The sequence below is a fragment of the Castor canadensis genome, chromosome 5, assembly GCF_047511655.1.
Source record: "Castor canadensis chromosome 5, mCasCan1.hap1v2, whole genome shotgun sequence".
In the NCBI taxonomy this organism is placed as follows: domain Eukaryota; kingdom Metazoa; phylum Chordata; class Mammalia; order Rodentia; family Castoridae; genus Castor; species Castor canadensis.
This window is the reverse complement of record NC_133390.1, coordinates 31,932,948-31,950,370: the sequence shown is the minus strand read 5'-3', so window position 1 is coordinate 31,950,370 and position 17,423 is coordinate 31,932,948. Positions and strand designations below refer to the sequence as shown.

At 35.3% G+C, this 17,423-nt stretch overlaps 1 protein-coding gene across 8 annotated transcripts in view; it reads left to right on the top strand.

Annotated features, from left to right (window-relative positions):
- Robo1 (roundabout guidance receptor 1) overlaps positions 1 to 17,423 on the top strand; it is a 1,075,667-nt gene that overhangs the window by 955,575 nt on the left and 102,669 nt on the right. For all 8 annotated transcript variants that reach the window (XM_074072928.1, XM_074072923.1, XM_074072927.1 and 5 more), the window contains 3 exons: positions 13,059 to 13,179; positions 13,514 to 13,652; positions 14,559 to 14,686. In XM_074072928.1, coding sequence (XP_073929029.1) covers positions 13,059 to 13,179; positions 13,514 to 13,652; positions 14,559 to 14,686 — 388 coding nt within the window. The remainder of the gene's footprint in view (positions 1 to 13,058; positions 13,180 to 13,513; positions 13,653 to 14,558; positions 14,687 to 17,423) is intronic.

Sequence of the window (17,423 nt, the reverse complement as noted above, 5' to 3'; positions counted from 1 at the left end):
TAAACTTTTTTCACTAGTTTATTTTGCTCCTTTATCTTCCCATTAACTGATACCACTCCTGCCAGAATCTTTCCATCCCATAATGTTAGAACACCTAGTTATTTTTTTTGTGTGGAAGCAACCATACAAATTGGGATTTTTGAACTCTAAGGTCCAACAATAAAACTGAGACTTAGGTCAGGAGCAATCCATACTACTACTTGCAAAATGTTTCCTACATTTTGTCTTGGCCATAGCACTGAGCCAGTGCTTTTTGAACCACTGTTTAAATAATATTTCTCTTGCATTTTGCTTTCACAGAAAACTAAGAAGTAGAAGTTGGCAGGATTCATTTATTTTTACTTTTTATGTGTGCATGAGTTAATCATTAGTTCTCAGGAAATAGAGAGAAAGCTGTGTGGATAATACTGATTTTAATGTAACCTACCAAAAAATTCTTCAAGCTTTGGTAGTTCAAACTTTTTCCCCAAGATTATGTTTTCTTCCTCACATGTGCAAATTAGTCAACTTATTTCCATTTAGAAAGTTTGTAAAAATATTTTCATTTATTTTAACATGTGTAGCATTAGGGTACATGGGAGTTACTTATTTTCTAATCGTGTGACCCTCATAAAATGAGGCAAAAATTTGCCAAGTAACTGACAAGATTATAGCATAATCTTGTGACCATAAAAAGAGAGTGAAGCAACTCACTATTCTGATTTTGAATCCTGCCCCTGGCCTGGTGAGCCCCAACTTCAGATTAATCAATGAATCCTGTCACTTGGAAGCACTTCTTGCTTTCTTCTGACACTTTGGGAGTAAAATACCAGAGAATGTGAATGAGACTTTACTTCAATTTGTAGCTGTTTTAGACACGTTCATACTTGTATAGACTTAGTTAATGATATTAATTGATTTTATTGTTTTCTTGTGTTTGCAAATTAAAAATGTGTCTTTGTAAAGTAAATTTGTCTGAATTTCTGAAAAAGATTCCCTGGTACCCAACCCTGATTCACTTTGTCTGCCATGGTTTTGTGTCTTCTTCAGAATATAAGTGAATTTAAATTTCCAGAGTAACAAATTACACACAGTTTCTGGAAAAGACATTATCTTGGTAAGGTATTTCGTGGTGAGGGAAATTCTCACACTGGAGCAAAACTATAGAGAACCCATAGAGAGAAAAAGGGATTTACTGTTGGAAAAGTATTTTCAGATGGTGCACTTATAACTCCAAAGAGCCAAAGTATGAAAATGAGCTTTCTCCCTTCACATGGCATGAACGTTTGTCATCTTTATTTCTACAGTGTAGTCATAATTCCTCCACAGATTTTTATTTCAGGCTGTCTTAGCAGTGACTGTATGTAAATTCAGAATTATAGCCAGATGGTTGGATGAGGTGATAAAAAGCAAACTTGGTTTTGTGGGAGAGTGAAAATTGCCCATAAGACTTTGTTTTTACCTTTAAAACAGCAGGACATTGTTTCATGAGACCTGTGAAGGAAATAATACATTAACTTTAATAGCTGTGAGATAAATTAATTTTTCATATCCACTCTGAATACTACCATGTAATCTGCCTACAGTTTTCATAGAGGTAAAAAACCTATCAACTTCCTTACTTTTAGGAGATAGCTAGCAAAGGTTATTTTATTACAAAGCTACTCTTTATATTGTATGGTTTTTATAGGACTCACTTTTGGGTTCTAGTTTTAGTGACTTGGGGACCAGACACCTGGAGACTCTGCTAAAAGCCTTCACTGGTTCATCTGCTTTCCATTTCATCACTACTCAGCCGTTGTCTGTACCTAATTTGGAATACTATAAATTAGATGAGGCTTTCTTGCTTCATTGCTTTAGGCAACATACCTCTGAATGGCCCAAGAAAATGGGTTAGCAAGAGAAAATGCCAAATTTAAGCCCTTATTTTTACTTTGAGCCAAACTTAAGCAAGCAAATTAAGTAGGTTTTGAGAAGCCTGTGTTCCTTCTTTCTGTTGTTCCTTGTTAAAATTAAGATTCACAAAAAGGTCCTTTGGTGATATACACTCAGTAGATAGAAAGGTACTAATTTATACTTTCATGAAGAAAATCATCCTCTCTCTTTAATTTAGCTATGCTCTCTCCAGGGTGCCTCCCACTTGCCTGCAATTAGCAATACTATCCTTCCTGATATAGTCTACAATCAAATTATCATAGGTGTGCTTCTGCTGCAGCAAACAGCCAACTACCAGTTTTTAAACTGCTATGAGGAAGAAATGAGAAGTGTAGTAGGAGCAATGGAAATAACAGAGAACTGCAGTTGCCATAGTCCTAGATAGCTGCTCTCCTTGGCCTGTGTTCTCAGCGGGCAGCTCAACAAGCTGTGTAGAAAGCCACATGTCCCACTGGGATCATTGCTTTTTCTGCCTAAGTCTCTTGTTGCTTCTCTGTGATGATCAAGTATGTTTAAACTCCTGGATGAATTCATGTTGGTTTTCAAATGGCATTGTAAAGTGTACCAGCAAACAAATGAAACTAGATCATGTTCTCATGTATATATATATATATACCCCAGGCAAATATGGGACACGAATGGAGAGATCCTAATTCTCTATTTTTTTTTTCCTCTCAGGTCTATTCCTATGAGAAAAATTAAAAGACTTACAAGTTATGGTTTTTATCCTTGTGACATTGTCCTTTTTGTCACCATGAAAAATGTAAAATGGTCATTTGACTGCTTTCAATTTGTCATTGTCATACTTTCTTTGCAATCCATGAATACTTGTAGGGCCTTCTTTTGTTGTATAAGGGTGTGTGTGTGTGTACAATTATTTACACTTTAAAGATGAAATAGAGTTTTCTTGAAAATTGTCTAGTGAATGAATTAGTAAAATCAAGTTGAATTTTTTTATAATTCAGTTAAATAGTTTTTACAATGTGATTGAAATCTGACTGGCTTAATATTTTTATAGCCTGTAGTAAAATAAAACTTGTCAATATTACCATTAATCTATTTTTCTTAATTTGACACATCCCTGGGGGTACAGCTGCTCTCCTTTTGTGTCTGGTCATGAGTACACGGTAACTTCACCTAATAGCCATTGGATGAACAGCGTGAAATCGGATCATATCTAATCTGGAGACTTGAGTGGGAAATATTTAAAAAGATGTGTCTCTTCTTTCTCCCCTTCCCCTCCCTTCACCGGCCCTGTCCCTCACTCTTTTAGGTTCCTGAAATAGAATGAAATAGGAATAGGAGGGGTGAAAAATTTTTGGAACTGAATCTAGAGTCCACAGTTTTGTAAAACTTGGAAAGAGTAAACTTTAATAAAGTTTCTTAGCTATGAAGAACTGTGATTTGGCTGACCCTGGTTTATTTTTGATATTAATCTAAAATAAAATGGGCTTTGAGACTTAAATATGAAATCAATTTGTCATGGACACATGATACCATTTAAAATGTAATTTTGTGTGATAGGATTAGTACAAATAAATAAAATACATAAGATTAATTTTCTTGATATTTCTTAAAAGAGATGTTGACAGCAAGAAGAGTAATAGCTATAAATTGTTTTATATCAGAGATTTTTGATATTAAAAATTTATCAAAATTTTGGATTTTTGCTGATAACTACATTACAATTTAGGTTTCAAGGAGAAGAATAATTACTAATGTATACTCAGAATTATAAAGCACCTACATATGAGCTTAATCCATAAATAGTAAACACATGAAATCATTTAGTACTGTGGCTTCTATGTAACAACTATGATCAAAAAGAGCAGTGTACTTTCTTTGATCTTGTATAAAATCTGAATTACCTTTTACTTGATTATAATTGTTCTATGTTTCTATTTCAATTGTTTACCCAATTCTTTGTCTGCATGTGTATAATTATGCTACCATCAGTGTTTTTGTTTAATTTAGAATGCAATAAACCATAATTATTTCTGAAAGGTAGGTGAGGATGCTAGAAGATAGGGATGCTTTAATCTGAACTGCTAACATTAAAGTTGATACCACTCTGATAGCCTAACTGAAAGCAATAAGTATTATTGCGTGTCTTCTCTCTAGATGTTTCATGCTCAAAGCATCATTTTAAAATTTTTTATTATTGTTGTTACTGTTGTTGAATTAATGCCAAATTTTAAGGTAGTAATAGCTGTTATTGTTTGTCTCTTCGTATGTTTCTATTGAAAGGAGACCTTGGGGACCATCCACAACTGTCCTGCAGCTTATTTCACCAAGGAGAATGTCTGGGGGCTATGACTGGCCATCTGGGTTGCCTGACTCTCATTGTCATTAAGGAGCCAGGCAAGATCCTTCTGTAGTGCCCAGCATTTTGCTTTCTAGTCTAGAGATTAAGGATCCAGGCAGAATTGACAGCACTGCTATGAAGAGATAGCCTGTCCATGGAAAGTTAGTGGGAAATAGTTTCACAATGGTACACTAGATGGTAATTCAATACCTCTCATTTCACTTATTTTGCAAAATAGTATGAAAATGATTCCATGATAAAGAATCAAGTTTCAGAAAAAACAATGTCTAAACCCAGGTGCTTTAGGAAGCTTCACTCTTCATGTTAGCCCTGTCTATGAAGCCCTAACTACTGTAAATGAGTATTTCCAAGCCATAAGCTTGTAGAAAATTGCACATAGTAAGTACTGTGCCATTTCTCATTGGTATGATGATGCCTATGTCTGTCTTATATGTATTATTTAAAATATTTTTCTCTTTTTGCCTTTAAATCAATATTCTAGTAATTCGTTGTTCAAATGTATTTTGTTAATAGTATTCTAAAGAACACAGGTTTCAAATGCAAAATGTATTAAAGGAAATGAGATAAATTATATGACAGTTTGGTGGTTAGTAATTTGAAATCTTCTTTTAAGTCCTTAATGTAATTAGTGGTTTCGTTTTTGGTCTGTTGAATTCAAGCCACATTAGCTTAATGTAATTAAAAACAGAAAAGATTTTGTGTAGCCAAACTAGTTAATTAGCCCCAGTCAGTTTAGGAAGTTAACCTAGAGGTGTATGGATAACTTTGAGGAGGTGATGCCTGAAAAAAAATTCCTGTGTAACAGATACTGCAAATCATCTGCCTTGCTTTAGGGTAGAAAATGAAGACGTACCCAGGAGTTCGTCTTAAGTTCATCTGTATTTCTAATTGTGAGCTCTAGGATAAGCTGTATACATAGAGTAATCAGAGACCCCCCCCCAAAAAAAACTTACTCTCTTTCTTCCTTCCTCCTTCCCTCCTTCCCTTCCTCCTTTCCTTCCTTCCTTTCTTTCTCTCTCTCTTTCTAAGAAGCATGCATACAAAGAATAAATTTTTCTTCCTGTGTTCAGGAAATAAGGTAGTTTTTTCTGCTAACCAAAGATCTCAAATGTTTCATATTACTTTGGGTAGAAAAACTACATCATATACCTGTATTGCTACTCAGCGAACAATTTAGAAAAGGAGATGAAAGATTGATACAAAAGGATTTCCTTCTGTTCCAGAGAAGTGCTTGAAAAGAACTTTTAGGCCTAAAGAAAATAATCATGTCAAGATTCTCACAGGAAAAATTCCTAGCATAATAAAATCGTATGTGTCAGCTACTCTGAGGATTTCTATATCTTAAGGTCTCCAAAATATTTTTTTAAAACCTGAGGCTATTCCAAGAAAAATATGAAGTTTAAAGATATTTGAGACTTTAAAGTTCTTCAGTACCTTCTTCTTCTCTCCCCTCTTCTGTCTCCTTCTCCAAAAGGAGTAAAACCATTGAGACCTTTTTGTTTTGTTTTGTTTTGTTTTGCTTTCATCAAGTATGTGTATAGCTGGGCCCCCCCACCTTTAAGCACTGTCTAGAGCTTATGGAAATGTGGGCTTCTAATGTGCTTACCACTGTGGGATGGGAAGGTATATGGTAATGAGGAAGTAAGACCTCTGCCTTGGATTTTTGGCATAGGCTGGATGCCAGCATATTGTCTGAAAGCTTAACAAATTCTGCTTTTCCACTCCCAGGATTATGTTAATTGAAGTAGTGCTGCTGCAGTTCAGTGTTTAACATTGTGTCTGTTCATTATACAAACTAGTTTTTGATAGGTTTACAATTTGGCTGTCAAATCCAGCTGCAGGAAGAGACCTGCCAAGAAACATTTCTTAGCTTGTTTTAAATAGTGCTATTTTCACTTTATAGTGTTTTGTGGGTATTGGACATATTTTTTTTTCTCTCTACAAAGAGAGAGGAAATGTCAATTTTTGTTTTACACAGGGGCCCCAGAATTTTCAGTGTATAAAGTCACCTTAAATTTACAATCAATATTTTATATGACTCAACATAAAATGATGCATGTTAATAGTAGATACTGCTTGAAAGCTGTTATGTTGATTTGATCAAAGTATAGTACCATGTTCTTTCTGTTCTTTTGTTTACTGAGAATGGACCTCCATGTTTTCCATATTGGTGACTGTAGAGGATAGAAATAATTTGGATGATTCCATTTCAATTCAGTCATTGCCTTAATGCCAAAATCAATTTAACTTTATGGAAATTGAATGCTATTATTTTTCTTCCATTATTTTTCTTCTTCATTTACTATGTTGTTTGTCCCTTCACTTTTATAAATTTCTGTCTCTATCATTTCTGAAGAAATAGTTTCTCAAAGGCTTAATGAAGCTTCTTTAAGTTGTGACATGTTTTAGGAAACTTACCCATTATTGCCAGTAAGAATAAAATGGAAAGCTATATTTTATAATAGAGTTATTTTATTAATGGAGTGAAGGGTTTGTTTTGTTTTGACAGTAATAGGGTTTGAACTTGGCCTCGTGTGTGCTAGGCAGGAACTCTACCTCTTGAGCCGTCCCATCAGTCCTGTTGTGCATTGTATGTTTAAGAGATAGGGTCTCATGAACTGTTTGCTGGGGCTGTCTGATCTCTGCCTCATCAATAGGTAAGATTACAGGCATAAGCAACTGGTGCCCAGCTAGGAGTGGAGGGTCTTTTTGTTAGTAGGTATATATAGCAACCTGCGAAGTCTCGACAGTTTTTTTCAAAATGGAATAAATATTTCTTGTGCTATCTAATTTTATACTATCTTTCCTTTTCTCATTTTAATCCTGTATTTATCCTTAGTCCAGAACTGGGTCTTTAGAACAAAATTTCTCAACCTCAGTGGTTTAGACATTTTGAATCAAGAAATTTTTTTGATATGGAAGACTACAGGTTCATTGTAAGTTTTAACATTTTTTTAGACTTTTTTTAGTCCTGAGGAATTTTTGCATAGAAATTATGTATGAATAAGCAACCATGGTAAATATATGCTTTTAATCCTATAGTGATATTAATGAAGAATGCTTCTCAAGATACTTGATTCATCAAAAAAACACACATTCTTGGGGGAAAAAAATGCCAAAACAGTATATATTGTTAGTGTTTGTTTACTTATAAAGGGTAGAGAAAATATTTGTAAAAAGCCTAGTGATTTATTTTTAAATAGTAGATGATTTCATTGTAAAATAGTACTGTAAAGTACATTTTTATAAAATAGGAACAGTTTTTCTATTTATACTCAATACCAAAAACATTGATATGTACTCTTAAAGCATGTCTCCTGGTAGATTGAGTTGTAAAATTTTGCAAGATTGAGCCAAGTTACTATAACTGGAACTGTAATCACAGGGTGTGTTCTACAAACTCTCTAGGACTTCATAGTTCTCTTTGAATTTTACTTCAACTCAGCTATTGTTTTCTTCCATTCACCTCACAGTTGGAATTGTTCCATGTCTGAGAATCTCTTGGCAGTGTCTTCATAAGTCTTCTTAATTAAATTCTCCTCCTCCCCCATTTTTATGTATTCATTCAAAATATAATAGCATTGGATTGGATTGTAATACACAATATTAACTGATGTCCAATGTGTGTGTAAACGGGTTGATTTAAAGCTCTGTGCACCCAAGTATTTAAATGTCATAAAAGGAAATTTGTACTGTATCATACCAAAGCTGTAAAAATAAATCTTTACTGTTGAAAATTGTATGTTATCATTCCTTTCGCTTCAATTTTCCAGACATTTGAATATGTTTTAAAATTATTTTTAAAGTCATACATTTTATTATAGGTAAGACATGGATTCATTGACTTTCAGGACAAAAAGAATGTTGAAATAATTTGTTTGTTTCAAATCAAATACCTAGGTGTAAACCTAACAAAAGATGTGAAAGACCTCTACAAGGAAAACTATACACTTCTGAAGAAAGAGATTGAGGAAGACTATAGAAAGTGGAGAGATCTCCCATGCTCATGGATTGGTAGAATCAACATAGTAAAAATGTCGATACTCCCCAAAGTAATCTACATGTTTAATGCAATTCCCATCAAAATTCCAATGACATTCATTAAAGAGATTGAAAAATCTACTGTTAAATTTATATGGAAGCACAAGAGGCCACGAATAGCCAAGGCAATACTCAGTCAAAAGAACAATGCAGGAGGTATCACAATACCTGACTTCAAACTATATTACAAAGCAATAACAATAAAAACAGCATGGTACTGGCACAAAAACAGACATGAAGACCAGTGGAACAGAATAGAGGATCCACATTTGAAGCCACACAACTATAAGCAACTTATCTTTGACAAAGGAGCTAAAACTATATGATGGAGAAATAGCAGCCTCTTCAACAAAAACTGCTGGGAAAACTGGTTAGCAGTCTGCAAAAAACTGAAACTAGATCCATGTAAATCACCCTATACCAAGATTAACTCAAAATGGATCAAGGATCTTAATATCAGACCCCAAACTCTTAAGTTGATACAAGAAAGAGTAGGAAATACTCTGGAGTTAGTAGGTATAGGTAAGAACTTTCTCAATGAAACCCCAGCAGCACAGCAACTAAGAGATAGCATAGATAAATAGGACCTCATAAAACTAAAAAGCTTCTGTTCATCAAAAGAAATGGTCTCTAAACTGAAGAGAACACCCACAGAGTGGGAGAAAATATTTGCCAACTATACATCAGACAAAGGACTGATAACCAGAATATACAGGGAACTTAAAAAACTAAATTCTCCCAAAACTAAGGAACCAATAAAGAAATGGGCAAGTGAACTAAACAGAACTTTCTCAAAAGAAGAAATTCAAATGGCCAGAAAACACATGAAAAAATGCTCACCATCTCTAGCAATAAAGGAAATGCAAATTAAAACCACGCTAAGATTCCACCTCACCCCTGTTAGAATAGCCATCATCAGCAACACCACCAACAACAGGTATTGGCGAGGATGCGGGGAAAAAGGAACCCTCTTACACTGTTGGTGGGAATGTAGACTAGTACAACCACTCTGGAAAAAAATTTGGAGGCTACTTAAAAAGCTGGACATTGATCTACCATTTGATCCAGCAATACCACTCTTGGGGATATACCCAAAAGACTGTTACTCCAGAGGCACCTGCACATCCATGTTTATTGCGGCACTATTCACAATAGCCAAGTTATGGAAACAGCCAAGATGCCCCAGCACTGACGAATGGATTAAGGAAATGTGGTATGTATACACAATGGAATTTTATGCAGCCATGAAGAAGAACGAAATGTTATCATTCGCTGGTAAATGGATGGAATTGGAGAACATCATTCTGAGTGAGGTTAGCCTGGCTCAAAAAACCAAAAATCGTATGTTCTCCCTCATATGTGGACATTAGATCAAGGGCAAACACAACAAGGGGATTGGACTATGAGCACATGATAAAAGTGAGAGCACACAAGGGAGGGGTGAGGATAGGTAAGACACCTAAAAAACTAGCTAGCATTTGTTGCCCTTAACGCAGAGAAACTAAAGCAGATACCTTAAAGCAACTGAGGTCAATAGGAAAAGGGGAACAGGTACTAGAGAAAAGGTGAGATCAAAAAGAATTAACCTAGAAGGTAACACCACGCACAGGAAATCAATGTGAGTCAATGCCCTGTACAGCTATCCTTATCTCAACCAGCAAAAACCCTTGTTCCTTCCTATTATTGCTTATACTCTCTCTACAACAAAATTAGAAATAAGGGCAAAATAGTTTCTGCTGGGTATTGAGGTGGGGGGAGAGGGAGGGGGTGGAGTGGGGGGAGAGGGAGGGGGTGGAGTGGGTGGGAAGGGAGGGGGTGGGGGCAGGGGGGAGAAATGAACCAAGCCTTGTATGGACATATGAATAATAAAAGAATAATGAAAAAAAAACAAAAAAAAAGAAAAAAAATAATTTGTTTGCTTCCTCTTATTTTTCTCTTTAACCTATTACTGTGAAATTCATTCTAAAATTATCTGGTTTTCTAAATAAACAAGGACAATGTTAGAGTCTGAGGTGTAAGAGGAGGCTCAATGTATTGTCCAAGGTTGTAGAACCATTAAAGGAATGCCTGGTATCACATCTTAGATCACTTCCATTTCAGTAATGTGGGGTTTCACCCTCCTTTGTGCTATAATTATTTGTTCCCAAACTTTTGGAAATGTTTACGTGAGTAGATCTTGGGAGAATCTTGATTCTACAAATCAAAGTGTTCTGCATCTCAAGAATACATTTATTAAAATCAAATTTGCTAAGCATTAAGCATGGTATTGGACTTGTGGGCTGTGCATTTGTTGTCATTTGTGCAACTAATATAGTCAAAAACCCATATCTTGCCCAACATCTTAGCCCTATTCCAACTTTTCATGTGACATTAACCAAGTCACTTTCCTCCCACAAAAATGTTCCTTCTTACTAAGGATTGTGACAGGTTCTGGGGCTATGAAGATAAATGAGATATGCTCCTCTGCCACATAGTTCACAGCCAGAAAGGAACACATGACATTTAAAAGCATAGTTAAAACACATTGTGATGATAGGCACCGTGTAGACAGGTGGGAAGAGGGACTATACTTTTCTAAGCTTCTGGTTCCCTTTAGTGACAGGTGAGGGCATTACTAACACTTTCCTAACAGGTTAACAGGAGGGGTATAGGGAAAACTAAAATTTAAATGATATCTTTACATAAAAAATCTCATAAAACATAAAATTGTTAGTGTTATAAACTAATAGCCTCAAGTAGATTTTACATTTTATTTACGAAAACTACCTTGAGACTTTCTGAGATAATTTTACATATAAGAAAAATGCTGACTTCAGGTCATAAAGGAGAAGAATGAAACAACTTAAATGCCTGTCAGTAGAGGAATAATTTTTATAAAATATGGTAAAGGTACATAACGGAATACTATGTGGCCATTGAAATTGATGCTGAATATCTATGTACAATGTCTTCACCAATTAAAGGGTAAAAATGTCTTTAGTCGAAAATTCAGGTTACAGAAGAACATATGTCACATGATTCTATTTTAGTAAAATTGTATATATGTGCATGTTTATATATGTATATGTAGATTCATATATTTATTATATAGATGCATTCCATATGTGTCTATCTACATAGATGGGCATGTCTGTACATACAGAAAGAGCTAAAATAAATTTCACAAAACATTGTTAATAGTTAACTTTTGGAAGTTTGGTTCTTTAGTGTATCACTTATTTTCATCTTTGTACTTGAAAATTCAAGTATGTGAAAACAGTAAAACTATGATTAATGTATCTTTTAACTATTAGAAACTTTTATACTTTTTTTTGGGTTTGTGATACTGGTGATTGAATCCAGGGCCTCATGTTTGCTATGTGAGCAGTCTAACACTTCACCCACACACTATCCATTTTTTGGTTTGGGGAGTCTTTTGAGATAGGGCCTGGACTTCTAGCTTCAAATTAACACTCCCCCTCCCTCCATTTCCCAAGTACAGATTATAGGCATATATCAGTACACCTGGAAAATTGTATCCAATTGGGTAGCATAGATTTTCTCTATAATAGTAGTATCCAGTGAACAAAATTCTTCTGAGTGACTATTTTGTTCAGGTATGTTTCAGATGGGAGGGACGGAGTAATGAACAATCCAAAGAAAAGTCTGAGAGTGATATTTGTAGTGAAACCTTACGGCATCTGATGATTTGTTTAAAAGCTACTGAAAAAATATCCACTTCTAGAGCCATAGAAATTATAACCTCTGTTAATACTTGGTTTGTTCTGATATAACCAAAATATCTTTTTTTTTTTTTTTTTGGTGGGACTGGGGTTTGAACTTGGGGCTTCATAGTTGAAAAGCAGGTGCTCTACTGCTTGAGCCATACCTCCAGTCTTGTGACTATACAGTTTGGATGTCTAGATTAAAACAAGTTAGGCATAGTATTTGCTGGTAAATGGATGGAATTGGAGAACATCATTCTGAGTGAGGTTAGCCTGGCCCAAAAGACCAAAAATCGTATGTTCTCCCTCATATGTGGACATTAGATCAAAGGCAAACACAACAAGGGGATTGGACTTTGAGCACATGATAAAAGCGAGAGCACACAAGGGAGGGGTGAGGATAGGTAAGACACCTAAAAAACTAGCTAGCATTTGTTGCCCTTAACGCAGAGAAACTAAAGCAGATACCTTAAAGCAACTGAGGCCAATAGGAAAAGGGGAACAGGTACTAGAGAAAAGGTGAGATCAAAAAGAATTAACCTAGAAGGTAACACCCACGCACAGGAAATCAATGCCCTGTATAGCTATCCTTATCTCAACCAGCAAAACCCCTTGTTCCTTCCTATTATTGCTTATACTCTCTCTACAACAAAATTAGATAAGGGCAAAATAGTTTCTGCTGGGTATTGAGGGGGGGGAGAGGGAGGGGGTGGAGTGGGTGGTAAGGGAGGGGGTGGGGGCAGGGGGGAGAAATGAACCAAGCCTTGTATGCACATATGAATAATAAAAGAAAAATGAAAAAAAATAAATAAAAACAAATTAAGTTAGGCATTCCAAAAACAGTGTGACATCATTTCGCAAGACAGTGGCTTGAAGAAATTCCATAGCATATAATGGATAAAAATGTATCTAAGGGACTGGGGATGTAGCTCAGTGGTAGAGCACTTGCCCAGTCTGTGCAAGGTATATGCGCTGATGTTTATGATTAGGAAGTGACTTCATTTATAAAGACCTCTGTCCCACAAACATTGCAAAAGCTATTTTAATCATATCCATGTCAAACTTTTTTTAAGATACGAGGAGGAAAGCTCATGATTACATACACTCGCAAAAGTGATGCTGGCAAGTATGTTTGTGTTGGTACCAACATGGTCGGGGAGCGTGAGAGTGAAGTAGCAGAGTTAACTGTTTTAGGTAAGTGCAATTTTATCTGACCTGATTACTACAGAACATACCTATTAATATTTTGTATCTGAGACAAAGGAGAAAGAAATATTGGTAAACCAATATTATGGGGATGGAAAGAGGAGAGAGGAATGAATAAAGGAGCCTAAGATAAAATAGCCAAAGATGTGGAAGCAGAACTAGGAGGAAATACTTAACCTAGGGAGAAGTCTGTAAAATTAGGCAACTATGTGGGGTAATCTGCTAAGTCATATTTTAAATTAGAAATCTGTTTTTACTGAGCATCTTAAGAGGTTTTTGGATTGTTCATCTTTTGTCTTGGATTGGCTTTTTCTGATTCTAGAGAGACCATCATTTGTGAAGAGACCCAGTAACTTGGCTGTAACTGTGGACGACAGTGCAGAATTTAAATGTGAGGCCCGAGGAGACCCTGTGCCTACAGTACGATGGAGGAAAGATGATGGAGAGCTGCCCAAATCCAGGTACAGATCAAAATGTCATGGCATTTCTATGTTTCTTATGAGACCATATATGTGTTAGTCTACTCTACAGTCCATCCTCAACTTCTGATGATCCACTTAATCAGTTTGACTTTATTACAGCATGAAAGTGGTATACTTTCACTCAGAGAATCCTTGTAAAATATACTATTCCTTAAACAGATTTCTCTTCTGCTCAGCTAAATCACAGTTAAAACCACCTTGTATGGTATCTAATGGGATATGATAGCTAATTATTAGCCAGTTGGGAATACAAATGATGAAAAAGGGGTAGAAGTATTGTATAGTCAGTAAACATAGAAACTATAGGAACTAATGTAAATCTAAGATGTTATAAAAATGAAACAACCTCAAGAGAAGCCCAACATTTAAGGTGGCAAGGCAAGTAAACCCTAGAATGACACTGTTTGGGTTCAGATTCATTTCTATCCCTTAATGTGCTGAGGACCAAGTCACTTGACCTCACCTTCCAATGCCTCATATCCCATCAACAAAATGAAGATAAGTATGATACTTTTTAAAGCTTTTAGGAGAAAAAAATAAAATCTATACAGCTTTTAAGGTCTGACACAAGAATTTAATTAATGGTAGGTGCCATTTAATTTTAGCATGAACACAGTAGCTTGAAGAAATAAATCAGTAAGTGCTATCTCTACTTAAAAAAATGGCCTTATAAAATATCTTAATATGAACTATGCATACGCATGTGAAAATAAGTTCTTTTCTTCTGCATGATAACTTAGAGGAATGCTACATTTAATACTTTGTTTTAAATTTTCTGGAAGGATTGTTGCATGTGATTTGCTGCCTCGATCCATCATAAAAGTAATAATTGGATCCTTAGAGAAGAAAATCATTTACCTACACTTTGTTTTGTTATGTTCTTAGATATGAAATCCGAGATGATCATACTTTAAAAATTCGGAAGGTGATGGCTGGTGACATGGGATCATATACATGTGTGGCAGAAAACATGGTTGGAAAAGCTGAAGCTTCAGCTACTCTGACTGTTCAAGGTGGGCATTCAAGTGCTCTTCATTCTGCTTGTATTACCGTGTAAAATATAATGCTGATATTTACAGGAGATATTATTTATTAGCCGATACTAAGTGTAGACTTTAAACATTGCTTTAAATATTTTGTCAGGCATATTTGAAGAAAGCATATTACTTTGCCTATGTGTCCTCTATAAATGTTTGTTACAGGTAATTAAATTAAAATTTCAAAATTATGGAGTATTCTATCTTGGTCCAAGGAGAATGTGCTTTATTCTCTGGGTCATTAAACATAGTGTCCTTCTAATCTTAATGAAATGATAGCTGTTAGCATGAAGTCTTTGGGGGAAAACAAATTTTCTATCTCTCAAGGTCATGCACTGTCAAGGGTCTGCACAAATTGTAGCACAAAAACAGGAGAATTCTCTTCCCTCTAGAATGCAGGATCTATTCATAAACTAGGGACTTTGCTGCCTTTTTCAATGGATGAAGTAAGTACCTGTGACATAGCAGGCACTTTGTTGAATGAATGAATTGTTTTTTTACTTTGCTAATTTTGATAAAGATTTAGTATTTAGTATTTGATGTTTTTATGAGCTAAAGTGGATATGATGTTCTGTGGCTGAAAGTGTGTTGAAAGTCAGGCATGTCTTAAACTGATATGCAGAGATGTTTCTATCACTTCCATTTTATCCATAGTCCAGATGTCTTCATCCTCATCATTCATTCTTTCATTCCTTTCTCCATGAGGTCATAATGATTATTTCTCACTGTGTGTCATCTGAGAACTCCTATTTTTCTCCCTTTCTGGTGACAAATTCTTTATTGTGAATTTGAGAAACAATAGCCTTTAAAGATATTTTATTGGTGTAAAAAAAATCCCTATTTTGACAAACACATATAGTAAACAGGGGTCCTTGACATAAACCACTTAGCTTGTTTCTGGATCTACATTAGCAACACTTGGTGCTGTCATCGTTTCTGAATACTGTCTCTTCTAAGGCAATAAAGAAGAAAAAGGTGGATTTTGAGGGAGTGCTTCCATTGTGGGCTTTCTACAAAAGAACCTTAGGGGCTTTTTACACTAGAAAAAAGAATAAAGAATGTTTCCTTCCTGTCTCTAAAGCCATTATGTCCCACTTTGGGGTTTTTAGCACAACCTCATAAAGACAAAAGAAAAAAAAAAGATCAAGAACAAACATTGCATTTCTAAAGCCTCCACTACTTCTCTTTAATCTAAGTTGGACTTGAACTCTACGTAAGGCTAAAACTGTTAAGAAAACCTCTTTACATCTAGAGAAGGCATAAATTTAAGAGAGGTCAACTCCAAGTTCAGAAGCCCTCCAGAAGAAACGAAAGTAGCCAGGATGAATGCAAGACATGCAAAGGTGTGTCTATCTCCAGGTGATTGTGACAGAGAGGTTGACTGTCTATCACTTGAGTCAGTGAAATATGTTTCACTTTCCATTCTAAAGTCTTTCATCTTGGTAGCCTGATACTCATAAATAAGAGCCATTCTGCTCTGTATACAGTAGACATGGGAATCAAAAAGGAGTTTCTTCCTGCAATTTTAAACTCAATTCCAAAGCTAATTCAGCCTTAAGTTTTCCATATGGAGTTCTTACTCTGCAAGCCTAGACTTCAAGGAAAATTAAGTACAAATGATCAAATCCAGAAACTACTTGATGAATTTGAATGCTCTCATTTCAACTGCATTTTGTTTTCTATAAACTTATTCAAGATCTGTACATATTTGAGAGTATATTGTTTTAGTCAATACTAGCATAAATTATGTATATTAGCATCACTTTTAAAATATCTTTAATATATTACAGTAATATACACAATTGTTGGAGAAAGTAGCATGATTCCCAACTGCAAAAGATAGCTAAGAAAAAAAAATTTCAAAGGAAATCTGAGACTACAAAGGAACCTAATCAGAAATGAATCCTTCTGGTAGCAGGAAACAATTACAATGAGAAATTCAGTAAGTGTAGGTCTTAACTTCTGCATTTTATGTATGGTTCACTTTAAGCAACACTCTTAGAGTCAGTCTACACTTTAAAATGATCTACTCCAACAATTCTCATATACATATAAATCAGAGAATTGACGAGGCAGAAAAACTACTGCCTACATAAATTGTGGTCAATTTACTCTTCTCTCCTCTCCTTTCCTGCCCTCCACTTCCCTCCCTTCCATCTCCTCCCTTCTTCTCCCCTTTGCTCTTCTCTTCTCTTTTCTGTTCTCTCAAAGGAAGAACAGATCAAAGCCAGAAATATTTATATTCATTCTAGCTTTCTGCTTCTTCAGTAGAAGCAGCACAAGGATATCTTAGGGAAAATTCAAGTAGCTTCTGGTGGCTTTGTTCCTGGATGCCAACTTGGTTCAAACTTGAAGAGGTCGTTATCAGTGGTTAATGGTGTCTGATGCTCTGTGTTTGAAAGGCAGCAAGTAGTAATTATTTCCCTGTGTCGCATAACATCATGTTGTATGCTAGCATGTAAAGTATAGTTTATTAAGAAAATGAAAGGAAAATCTAGGGCTAGGCAGAATTTCCTAAACTTACCTGAAATTTCTTGTTAAGTGTGCAGATTCTGAAGCCTGGCGTCTGAGAATCTGATTCAGGAAATCTCGGTCAGAGCACAGAAAATTGTTTCTACTTTTGTTTTTACATAAGCAAGTTTAAAAGAATGAGGGATTACTTGATGAACTGACAGAATAAAGGACTAAAAATTTTTCCTTTATAGTTTGGGAC